The following is a 13,211-nucleotide window of genomic DNA, read 5'->3' as shown; positions in this document are numbered from 1 at the left end:
ACCTCAGTAGCACAGATGGGGAGGAGAGCCTGAGAAGTAGGACCCAGGTCCCTGAGCTTTTCGTCCCCCACTCCCAGCATGGTGCTGTCCCATCACCCCTGATAGAGCTTCCTGATGGATGTGTGATGTGCCACAAAGAGGTGGCTGCCTTCCTGACAGGAGGCAGAAAGGGAAGTCTCGTAAGGTAGGAAAAGGTATGTAAAAGCTCCAGATCACAATCTGGAGCCAGGAGCCAAGTCAAGTCCGCCCTGAGATTTTTCCCAGGAGCCAAGAGTGTAGTGAGGAGTTCAGGGACACATATGGTAAAGGGTAGGAACTTACTAAGTCATTAGCAGAGAAGGGTCAAATCAGCAATGGAAAAACACTGGTCTGTGAAGGTCAGGCCAGGTTTTTGTCTTACGATGTGCTCAAAGTCCACTTCGGACTGCTTTTAACAAGCCACACAACACGTAGCTCATTGCATTTCTGTACTTCCACTCACCAGAAACACTGAATTCCAACAGAATGATTTTCGACATAAGCGTTAGCATTTTAATTGGCTGTCTTTGCAGGTACCTTTAACTGAACACTCTCATTCTCCATCACCCATATGCAGCAAATACTTGTTCATAAACTAGAAATGTAGAAATATTTCTTGTCAAGTTTTCTTAAGGCCTACTTACTGCCCATAGCATTTCTGCATTTGCTTTGTTGTCCTGAGTTTTGATAACAGAATTTCCTCCAGCAAGCGCTCCTTCTGAGGTTCTCTGCAAAGCCAGCTAGGAGATCTCACCCCTAAGTACCGCTCTCCTGAAGACCATAAAGCAGAGGACCACAGGGGTCTTTGTTCTTATGCTCCAGGGGTAGACAAAGAACTAATTACAAAAAGAACTACTGATGCCAAAGGATAAAAATCAATGCTAACTCTAATGGTTGAAGGTAGTAGGATTTCAGAGCTCATTTATAGACAGTGTACACAAATGAACATGTAAAATTACCTTGGCTAGCAAAAAAAAAAAAAAAAAAGTGCTATACAAACAAATATAAATGCAAAATAAGATGATGATGTAAATCTCACACTACCTTTTAATGGGCACTTTGCTTTAAGGCAAGAGAGTCAGAGATGAGTTAGTTTCCCACAAGATGGGATGACTTTATGCAAATACCTTGTTACTTTGTCCACAGAATACAGGCCATGGGTGATTAAAAGAGAGATGACATAGGCGACAGCATAAAGTCATTTTCCTCTATACTTAGCACTAGTCTGACCTTCATCAGAAAGTGAGATTAGAGGATTTGGCTTGTGCCCAGAAGACAACAGTCATAAGATCTAAAGAAGATGAAAACAAAAAAAGAAGAAAAAAAGGCTCGAACTGGTTCACAGTAAGGCAAGGAGACAAAGAATGTTGGGCAAAAATTTTCCAGGTCAAGCTACATTTGATGTTAACCAATCACTCTTTTATCTTACGTTAACTATATCCAAGTAACTTAAAAATGAATGTAGGGATGTAGGGAGCCTTTATGAGCTTGTAGATTCTTGAGTTTAACCACTGGTAAAACCCAAAGGATTTATCTCCATACCAAAACAAAAGAAGGTAATATTTGGCAGGGGACTCCTCTGAGATAATAGGATAGGTCTGATGCTTTTTATGTGTGCCCTGGGGCCTCTACAGGTAGGTAGGACACACTGGGATGGTGGGGACAGCCAAGATGAACCATACTGAAACTGCTGCTGGAGAAGCCCACAGCACTTGGCTTCCTCCTGGACCGCTACACTTGGAGGTCTGGGCCTGTGAGGTCACACATCCCACCTGGACAGGCATGGTGGTGGGAAGAATGCTGGGGTCAGGAGGCAGGTTTTTATCCCAGCTCTGGCACTATGATGCTGAATAACCATGGACACCTGACTTGATTTCTTTGTCCTAAATTTCATCATCTGTAAAATAAGATGATTAGACTAGATCATCTCATGCTTCTCATCTCATGCCCAGTAAAGGTCAAATTCATTATGATTGTCCATAAGGCTCCACCTATTCTGGTCCCTCACTAGCTCTCTAGCTCATCTCTCCTTTTGTCAGCCCCTTGGCTGTTTCTGGAATACCACACCTATTCCCACTGCTTTGCATCTGCTTGCCTGTGCCTGGAATGTTCTACTCCAGGATGTTCACAGGTCTAGCTTCCTAAGATCTTTCAGATGAGTCTAGTATCACATTATCAGTAAGGATACACAATTGCAAACCCTCTATACACGCAACGATCCTTATCCCCCTTTTCAGCTTAAAAAAAAAAAGTGTTTTTTTCCCCCTCATATCACTTAACCTACTATATATTTTACTTGTTTTGTTTGTTGTCTCTCTCCCCCACTAGAAGGGCAGGGATTTCTATCTGCTTTGTTCACAGGTATATCTCGAGTACCTGGAAGAATGCCTGGTATATAACAGGAATTTAGTGAATGGATGCATGCAGGCATGGGTGAAAGGGAGGGCAGGAAGAGAACAGTTCTCTACAATGTCTTCCAGCTCTGAGGTCTGTGGTTTATGTCGTCGAAGGGCTCTGCTCTGTCGCCACTGTACCAGGATGGACTCTGTAACCACGTGAAACAACAAGCCAGCCCAGAGCTAGATGTGGTATGTTTTCACTCTGCTGTACCACTTCTCCAGTGCTGCTTCCTGTATGCTCCATGCCCTGAGCTGAAGGGCCATGCACACCCTGCACTCTCAGCAACACCACCACCTCTGAACATTCTCTATGGAGAATTCTTTATATCTGATAAATATATTTCTATGGGAAATTCTTTATAGATGGTAAATATATTCTATATGTGTGTGTGTGTGTGTGTGTATACACATATATATGTATGTATGTATGCAGCTCCATTTTCTAAGGCAAAATTAGTGTCATTTTGGAGAGCATAGTTACAACCATCTCCTTTCTCTAATTCTTCATTTAAAATTCCTGGGAGAAAGAAAATTAAGCTTCCTTACTGCCAAGATATCACACTATTAATGTAACCTGAAGGGAGAAGAGGTGACACTCCCATGTGCATTTAGGCCAGTTCCACTAGATGGCAACCTGGTCTGGGCGTGCTGGTATTCAGGGGGTGGGGGGGGTGGGGGGGGGGAAATTTATCCTCCTGCCTCCTCCTCACCTTTAGCCTGCTTTTTTTTCAACCAGTAATTTATAATTCACTCTTAAATGGTTCATGCTTATTCATGAACGCATTTGACGTAATCACTCCAGCCTTAGAAGCTTTATGTATACTTCTTCTTTCTGCCAAAGTACGTTACTTACCCTCCCTTTGGAACTCTCCCCAAAACTCACTTCTTCCACAAAACCTTCCCAACCAAACCTGGCCCTGGTCCCGACTATATACATGCCATTATATACAGTCACAGACACATAACCATTTTTATATATTGGCTAGACTGTGCCTATATACATATATAAAGAAAACTGACAGAGAATCACATGCACAACTCTGGGCATCTGGTAGGCAAATGTACATTTAACATAAATGATGTGCCGGTGACCACATTCCGGTAGTCATGGCTCTAGGAAATAGCACTGGCTGCCAAGTGAGACCAGAAACTAGATATATTAACACCCACCTATGTCTTTCGGTTTTTAGTTCCTTTCTAGTATTTAATTTAAGCTCTAGAAAGTCTTGAGTAGAAAAATTTTAGATAAACTTCTCAAATATTACACATAAACCTGAACAAAAGTATGCAAATCCCAATATAACTTTGAGGGCTATTTAAAATGCTCTCTTATTTCAATCCTCAAAAACTTTTCCAATTAACCTTAAAAATAAAATTAGGTCTACTTGAAGAAAAAAGCATTAAGTAAGGCTAAAAAGAAACCTAAGGTGTATTTTAAAAGTACGAAAGGGTTTATTGTATATATAGGATAAAATTGCTTATTGGCTGTTAGAGGAAATGGAAGCAAGAATGTTCTGACAAATATCTACACAATGGGAGAACAGAAATAAACACCCTTGTGTTTGCAAGTCACCACATGGTGTTACTGCCACTACCAGACCACTGGGAATCAGAAATGTCTTAAACTAAAGCTAATAAACATGTGTAAATTGTAAAAAGGAGAAACTTTAAGTGAAAAAGCTATCCAATCTTTTGTGAGCCCCATTTCTGAAACATTTGAGCCTTCATCCGATGCCATTTTCCCCACCCGCGACACTGGAACCTACCTCAGCTTAACACTTCCCAAAGTCACAGCAAAAGAAAAGCAGTAATTTGTTGAACACAACCACTTTAAGGCCGTGACCAAGTTATTCCCTTGTAGACAGCAACACCATGTCACTTAGTCATCTGAATATTCCGCCAGATTCCGACATGGACTTAACATCCAAGTCAGTCTGAGGGCAGTTTTAACTCACCTAGTTTCAGCATTTTCTCCTTGTACCAGTCAGGACAGCTTCACGGAGCCTTGGTGGAGTCACACAGACTGCAGAAACATACACAGCCACCCTGTTGTATTCTACGTCATCTGTATCACCTTCAGGAAGAGTCAGTCCTCCCCAAGAATAATCCGAAAATATTTATGTCGTCCTTTTGAAAAATCCACCATAAGCTTACCAAACAAATGCACAGAAGATCGTCACTTTAAAAGTTGTCTTGCTTGTTATTCTGGGAGCTGAGTTTCGTCACCTATAGTGGAATGCATTCTGTGGCCTTTAATTGTGAATCCAGAGAGGTCTCCATGTCCTAATGGGAATGGACTGGCTGCTGCCTGTACTTGCTACCTGTAAACTACGGCTAAATAGAAACACAGGGATTACCTGTGATAGGCGAACAAGAGGTATTTTCAAAATCAAGCAGAAACAGGAAGTCTAACGTTTCGACATGCTAGAAAAGAGGAGCAGATACTTACAAAACAAAAGGGAGCAGCCCCAATCATAGATGCCTGGAAAAAAGAAAATCAAAAAACACCTCATTCCTACCTGGCCAGTATAAACATGAATGTCTATTAATAGTAAGTACTGCTTAGAGGTGTTCTCGTTCTCACAACTAGAGAACAGAGTTTGGGCAATGTTGCTACATAAAATCATTAGTCTTTCCTTTTGAAAAGAATATAAGGTTTTTATAAAGAATGTACATGCAATTGTATCCAGGCAATACACATGTTCACACACACAGATATATACATATATGCTATTTAACAGTCCAGAAGCTTATTTATTTCCCTAGGTTTTGACAGTCATCACCACACACAAATCTCTCCCTTGTCCATCCCCACCACATAAGATTCTGCCAGTCCTACGTGGTGCACTTCAAGGGTGCCACCTCTATGAAGGCTTTCCCTGAAGATCTCCATCAACTATGTAGTATCTCAGTAGATTCAAGGATCAATAGCTAGGCCAGTGCAGAGGCATCACCTGTGTTCTGAGGCAGAGAGGGGAAAGGAGGCAGCCAGGTCTTCCAGCCCTAGAAACCCTGCCGGGTGGCCCAGCAACCAAGGAATCTGTCCAGATCCAATCCAGCTTTGTTAAGGCACTTGTGCTGAATAATACATGTGGCTCACTGTCTTTTTCTGGTCAGCACAGCTCTGCAGCTGAAGCAGGGTGCCCCAAGCCCCCTGCCCCCTAGAGAACAATTGGCAATGCCTGTAATGGAGGTACTTCGGGCTGCATGTGATACTTAATGAGCTATCATTAGGGAAGTCTGGGTCCATCTTATCTGGTATTACTTTTCCACCTATCTGCAACCATGTGACAGTGGCTTTTAGAAAACCAGATCCTCGTCTTCCATGCACATACACTTCACGTTATCTAGGCATCTTGAGCAGGGTACGGATCACTTAAATCTTTTTTCTGTCCCCACACTTGGTGGGTGGTGATCCCAATTTCTGAAGAGACTGACAGAGCGAAAGAGATAAGCAGCATATTCAACAAGGCTCTGCCAGATAAGGCAGGGCTGAGAAGAGAAGCCGTCAGGCCTAGGCCCTACGCTACCAAAACAATCTCCAGAACACACACTCTCTCTCTCTCTGGCCTAGTTTCATCGCCTGCTTATTACATACCCCAAGAAAAATATTTCCTTTATAGCCACCCACATCCTTATCAGCAGTACATTCAACAAAATCCCCACAAGAATAATGAAACATGTGCCTGCATGAAAAAGATACCTCTGTTTGTTTATTTTATCTGATTCTACAGCCTCAGAGACTGAACTGGATAGATCTACAAAACATCTTGACCTTCAGGCTTTGGCATTCCCAAGATGCTCCCTAGTCCCTAGAGCAGGATACTGTGGCTCCCAAGAGCAGTGTTGTTTTCTTTCTGTTCACCTCCCCGCCTTCCCATCAGTACTCTTTCTTCTTAGCGACCTCAACTCTTTCAATGGACTCCCTAAATCCATGGCCAACCAGAGCCTCCTCAATTCGACTTGCTTCTCTTCGTCCCGCTCCTTCAAGGAGGAAGGAGTCATTGGCAAAGCAGGAAAGAAGATAGACTGAGGGGAAATTTTTCCAGGAGACTCAGTGCCTGAAATTGGCAAAGTGTTCCAGAAACATTCTATAGATGTTATCACAGAGACAGAAGATGGTCAGACTCATCCTCTCTCATCCAAGGGGTCCTTGCAGAGGAGTACTTGGTTCATGCCTAGACAAGGGAGGGAAAATCCCATTGGCTGAGCACCTGATGGATGATGGGCAGCGTGCATGATGCTTTCCTTGCATTCACTCAGTCCTCACCAAAACCCTGGGAGGTGGACTCCATTATCCCCAGGTTACAGGTAAGAGAACAGAGCTCCATAAATTTAATATACCTGCTCAGTGCAATGCGGAATATGAACCTAGGTACACCTAACTCCAAATCTGTTGTAATTTTTTCTTCATATCACATCACAAATGTGTCCTTGGTTCATCAGGCAGAAAACAAAAATAAGGGACTATCTAGAAAATAAAAAGAACACCTGCAACCCACCTTTCAAGGCCAGGCAGAACAATGAGATAAACTGCGAACAGAGCTTCTGGGGGCCAGCCCTGGCATCAAAGACAGGGCTGGAGTGGAGAGAGACTTCTCAAGTCTATCATCTAGCTGACTGTCATTAATGGCCTCCCCCTAAACGGGCTGCACAGAATTGGGGAAGGCAGACTTTCCTATCACATAGTATAAGTTTCTTTGTTTTAAACATACATTTTATTAAAAGTTTCTCAGAAGCAAAATAAATAAGTTAATTAAAGCCCTTCTTTCTCTTTTCTCTCTTAGAATCAGGACTTCAGTATTGGCAAGACCTCTGATATCATCTAACCTCATTTCACAAGCAAGGAGAATGAGGCAGTCCAAAGAGGCTGAAGGCATGCCTAAAAATCACACTGCTAGCTGCTTAGCCGTGCAGCTGTGGTGAGAGCTGGCACTTAGGGCTTTAGAATGAACATTTATGTATGTCTTCCTATGATGCAGACTCAAATCTCTCTTCACACTTGCACTACCAATGAAAACACTAAACCGGCATTCAGAAAGCAAAGAAACACTGAGCGCCTGCTGCAATAAATATGCGGGCGCTTAAATGTGGTTTATTTTCTCCTGACCTGAGTATAAACAAAGTCCTGACATTTTATAGCATTCTTCCATTGCAAACCTTTATGTGAAACTGAACAGGATCCCTAGTGATAAAATACTAAACTAATTAAACTTTCAATTTGCCAAGAAAAACTCTCCAATTGCAGAGTAAATGTCTCTAAAAATTTTAGAATTTTTAGTTAATATGCAACATATGATATTTCCCAAGCTGAATTCCTCATCCTCCCTCCATCACCAAACCTGATCATTTTTCTCTGTTTTAACCTCTCTGGATTTAATCGCCACCCTGTCATCACCGATTCTTCTCTTGGTTTGGATGGTCGCTCATTCACCGAGTTCTGCTGTCTTCCCATCTGTGCTTCTCCTATTCTCATTTCCATTTGGATTCTATTAAATGCTTTGCTTTAAAGGTAGCAGAAGGTGGTTTTTTGAAGACAGCTTTCCAGGGAATGGCAGCAAAGCAGTTCTACTCTCCATTCTCCCTTTAGAGGACATAGAACTTTGTCATTTTGTCATTTTACCCAGGAGGCTATTTTCAAACTTAAATTAAAAAAAAAAAAAAAAAACAACTTTCAAAAATGTTTTAATTTTGAGAGCAATCAAAAATTACAGCATGTCTTGAGCAAAGTTTCTCTTTGATCCCTGCTCCAGGAAAAACATCTATAGCAGTTTTGACCATTTGCAGAAGGATAATATGTCGCCCAGTTCCCGGTCTTATTTCATTTGTACCCAGAGCTCCCATGTTTTTGCACCCAACAATCAGCACCTGTCCTCCACCCCACCCTCCTCAGCCTAAAGACTCAACAAATTTGTCTCACAACAAGGTGCTATCCAACAAGCTCCTTCCACAGGTGACTGGGGAGCAGACATGCCAGCAAACCACCTCTCATCCCCTGGAGAGGCATCAGAGCCCTGTTTTCCCTCCTCCATTCAGCAGTCCTGCTACAGATGAGGAGGGGGCCGTGGGAGCCCTGAGTCCTCTATCCTCTGGTATATTTCTGTCTTCCTCCACTATCTTGTCGTCACCCAAGTCCTTTCATGACAAAGGAGGGCAAGGGGGCTCATATAATCTAAAAATGCTCATAATAGAGCAAAGGGGTAGTTTGAAACTAAATTCATATACTTCTTTACCCCCAAACAGCTTCTCTTTGGGTGCTCCATATGTCACCTTCCCATCAGGCATTCAGACTTGACATCTCAGTGTCATGATGAACCCCACTCTCCACTGCCAGCCACCATGTTCTCATGTTTCTCCACCTCTGCAATGCCCCTTCTGCTTTCCCCTCGTTCCAGCCCCATCACCCCATCCCACCCCAGGCTTCATCCTCTGGCCTGAACTTTCTGTTCCTTTGACTTAGTTGCCCTCGTGGCACATCTTCCCAAAACAAAGCTCTATCACCATAACGTCACCATCTGTGCCTAGAACTGAGTTTATAAAGTGCTTCCCCATCCTCACTTCACCATGTCCCTCTGATGAGGATGGGCAATGCCTCCCTACTGTTCATGGGTGGAGTCTGCACAGGCAGCACAGGATTTAAGGCAATCCCCAACCCTGCCCCCGCCATGCCCAGTGCTATTCTACCTCTGGGCCTCTGATCACCCGCTTTCCTCAGCCTCTCTCATCCTTCTCATCCTCATCAGCTACAAAATACGGCCAGTGTCCCAACACTCAGCTCACATGAGACCTGTCAGTACTGCAGCTCCCACTCCTCTGTCTCCCTCCGTCACTCAGAAGCTTTCTTACAGCACTTAGCAAGTTTTGCTCCAAGGGATGGCCATTGCTACACATCTCATGACCCCCATTACACTGCACATTCCTAGGTGACGGGAGAGTTCTTTACTCATTCAACAAAATCAACCTGCATTTATCTAGTATATACTGCATGCAAGACACTGATTTAGATGCTGGAGACATGGTGGAAAATAAAACACATAAGGTCTCCTGTCCCACAAAAACTCACATTCAGTAGGAGAAAGAGATGGCAGACAAGTAAATACATAAATAAATAAAAGACAGATCATGAAAGGTGCTAGGATGGAAAGGAGCACAGGGTTCTAAAGGAGACCAATCTGGCGGAGGTGGCATTGGAGGTGTATGCCAGAGTCAGAGGAAGAGCAGGCGCTCCAGCTGAGACAGGACAATCTTGACACACTACAGGGGAAGGAACAGAAAGAGGGCCAGTGTGGCTGCAGTGTTGGTAGCACAGGGGAGAAGGGTGTGAGAAGCAGTTGGGAGTTGGGCAAAGGCCAAAATAGGTAAGGGCCATACAGGACATGGTAAGAAGTTGATATTATATGGTAGGAATGTAAAACAGGTAAAATGTCTGGAAGGCAAAGTAGCAATAAAGATCAAAACCTTAAAACTCCACATGCTCTTTGAACCACTTCCAGGAATATATCCAATGAAACAGACAAGTGTGGACAGCTAGGGTAAGGGAGTTGTGTGTTATTATGACAACATGAAAACAAAACAGCCCAACTACCCAAGTGGGGGACTGGTTAAGTGACTGATGGCACATCTATCTAATAACATGCAATATAGTCTTTAAAAATGATCTTGTGGAATAATGAATAACATAAGAACTCTTCACAAAGGCTACAAAGCAATATATAAAAGCAAAGAAATTATATTAAGTAGTATATAATTTTTATAGAGGAAAACTACAGGCATAAAGATAAATGCCTGGTGTGTTATATTCACAATACATTTTTTTTTTCTGGGTGGTGAAATAAAGAATACCTTTTTCCTCCATTTTTCTATACATATATATATTTTTTTTTGTAAAACTATAGTTGATACATATACTAAACTTTGTTTTGTAACAAGGAAAAAGGGTTTTAAAAATCTGTGAGTCATAAGAAAGTATAGCAAGGGTGGATACCCTATGAGATTACAAAAATAAATAAAGGCTGCTGATCAAGAGATGGCCAGGGCAATCGTCTGTCTTTTTAGGGAATCTTCAAAGCAAAACAGAAAAACAAACCATAAAAACTCCCTAGAACTTAGGACAGGAAGTGTGTCATTCCCTTCTGGCTTATCCTTCTGACTCAGCACTGACTATTAGGCCCCTCTCACCCTTATTCTGAAGGACTTAGAGATAGGAGTTCTGGGAGGAGGAAGACTTAGAAACCTCACCCAGGATCTCCCAACCCTGGGGGTGAAGTTTGAAACGCTGACCTGGATCTTTTAAGAAAATAACTTTTCCCTATTATTCTTTAGATTCAATACAGCTGAGACCAACAGTCCCATTTCAGTTATTACAGGTTAAAATGATTGAGTTCTTGTCTGTTTCTTTTAAACAAGATTTACTGCTCAAAACCCAAATATGCTCTTGTGTTCAAGCTTTCTCCCCAAACAGGTTTGAGAATTTAATAAACAGTTCAGACAAGTCACAACAGGTCTCAGGTATTTGGATCCTGGCTTACACAGTCCAAGCTGAAAAAGTTGATGCAGAGGCCCATTCAGCCAGTTTGCCTCCCTGCTCGCCACTGGGTCACAAAGGTGGTTTGGTTCCTAGTCCTGTTTGGCAGCCTCCTAAACTCAGAACTCAAAAGCCCTTCGAAGAGCACAGACTGAAAGTGATTTGCTAGCAGAATCCCACAGACTTCTTTTAATTCCATTTTAATAATCCTCTGGAGACTACAGAGCTGAGGGAAACATACATAGGATTATACGACAAAATAGAAGTTTATAACTTTGGAAACCTTTAAATTTTTGAGGCAAATTAAATCAGAATTTGAGGACACTGACAATTACAATCCAGGGCCACTGCCTTCTGACATTCATTCAACAAATATTTATTGAGGCCGTACTGTGTCCCATGGTAGCCCCCAGGATTAATGATAAACAAGGAGGCTGGAGGAGGTGCATGATGCATAGGGACTGTGGGTGGGGGTGCGGAGTAAGGGAGACAAACACTTCCAAGAAACTCCAACAAGTAGTAAATTTGGGAACAGGTTATTAAGAATCTTATAAGTCCTGTTTAAATTTTAAGCTTTATCAAAACTCCAATAAGGCATTTTAACCAGGGGATGACATAATCAGATGGATATTTTATATAGACCAATATCAGCACAGAAAGCCAAACCGGTGTGGGAGTGGGAATAGGGGATGCATGTAGCAAGTGAACTATCTTTGAAGTAATATAGATAAGAGCTGATGGTAGTGGCCTGGTCTTAGTTGGTGGCAGTAGATTGTGATAAGCAATGTACAGATTCTATAGCTATTCGATGGGAGAACTGATAAAACTGGCAATTGATTGGGCATAGGGGTGAGGTACTGGGGGATGTCTTCCAGATTTCTGGGTAATCAACTGGATCATTTACTGAGGGGAAAACTGGAAGAGAGGGTAAGTTCAGCTTACTACATATTGAATTGGAGTTGCCTGTGGGATATCCAAGTACCGATGAACACTTTACAGACAGACACACAGGTCTAGAACTTAGACAAGAGGTTAGACTTGAAAAATAAATCTGGAAGCCATTGCCATGTGAAGCCCTAGGAATGGATAGGATCGCCAAGGGAGAATGTAGAATAAGAAGAGCAAAGCACTCAGACAGAGCCCTAAGAAATGCCAACATGTAAGGATGGGGCAAAGAAGAGAAAAGACTGAGAAGGAGCAGAGAGAAAAGGAAGAAGAAAATCAGGAGAGTGAACTATAAAGGAAAAGTCTGTACAGAAAACAGGAGCAGTATGGACTCACAATGAACAATCAAGAAAGAACTCAAAGGTGCCCATCTACCTATTAGTAAAATGATAGACACTGTTCCACTTCTTCTCCACCTCTCTGTAGTTCTGGAGTCATCTGTGAGCAGGAAGGGGCCAAATGGGAGGCAGCAAAGTAAGAGGGTAACTTTTGAGATAAACTTAGCAGCAGATTCTGGCTATGGTCAGAGTCTGCTCAGCGGCTGAAAAAAAGGGCCAAGAGCCACAGAAGTAACAAAACATAAGGTTCTGAGACCAGGCCTCAAAGAGAGGCACTCTGTTATTCAATCAAAAGTATTTATTGATCATCTACTATGTATGGGCATTTGTTTACAGTGCTGGGGATAGAGCAGTGATGAAGTTCTAGTGAAAGAGCCAGAAAAACAGGATATCAAACAGAGATAAATGCGGTGTGCCTGCGCGTGCGCACGTGTGTGTGTGTGTGTGTGTGCGCGCGCGCGCGCGAGCGTGCGCCTGTGTGGGGGGAGTGTTGGGAAGGGACAGAAATCAAAAAAAAGGGATAGTGATTGGGAGAGAGAAGTATTTGGATGGGCGGTCTCCTAGGGTGATACCTGACCAGAAACCTGATAAGAGTGAGGGAGAGAGCCAAGGAACATGCCTTCCAGGCAGAGGGAAAGGTTGGAAAAAAAAGGCAAAAAGGCAGTCCGTGAGCTCTAAAAGGAATGGGGGAAGCTGGAAGTGTAAGAGATGAGGTTAGAGAGTTAGGCTGGCGCCACGTGAGGGGCCCCTGTAGCTCGTGGTAAAAAAATGTGGACTTCATTATGATGACAAGGCACAAGAGGGTTTGAAGAAAGGGAATGACATGGTCTGATGGGTTTTATAAGAGCACTCTGACTACCTAAGAAGAAGTGGCTGAGGGCGACAGGCAAGTGCACAGGGGAAGCTGAGAGGTTGCTGAGAAGAGAAATGGTGGTAGCAGTAGAAGGGGTGAGATGTGAGATATATGGACTTGGAAGGAAAATGAAA

General features: G+C 42.8%; 1 protein-coding gene across 2 annotated transcripts in view; it reads right to left on the bottom strand.

The window, feature by feature from the left end:
* The window catches only part of TNFAIP8 (TNF alpha induced protein 8), a 102,494-nt gene that overhangs the window by 48,204 nt on the left and 41,079 nt on the right, over window positions 1-13,211 (bottom strand). The window contains exon 1 of one of the 2 annotated variants that reach the window (XM_006913305.3): window positions 4,373-4,514. The exons of the other annotated variant lie outside the window; for it this stretch is intronic. Coding sequence (XP_006913367.1) covers window positions 4,373-4,385 — 13 coding nt within the window. The 5' untranslated portion in view covers window positions 4,386-4,514. Of the gene's footprint in view, window positions 1-4,372; window positions 4,515-13,211 lie in introns of those variants that run through there. 2 annotated transcript variants of the gene reach the window in all.

Source organism: Pteropus alecto, unplaced genomic scaffold (genome assembly GCF_000325575.1).
Source record: "Pteropus alecto unplaced genomic scaffold, ASM32557v1 scaffold20, whole genome shotgun sequence".
Taxonomy (NCBI): domain Eukaryota; kingdom Metazoa; phylum Chordata; class Mammalia; order Chiroptera; family Pteropodidae; genus Pteropus; species Pteropus alecto.
Note: the sequence above shows the minus strand (reverse complement) of the source record. Positions and strands in the feature narration are given on the sequence as shown.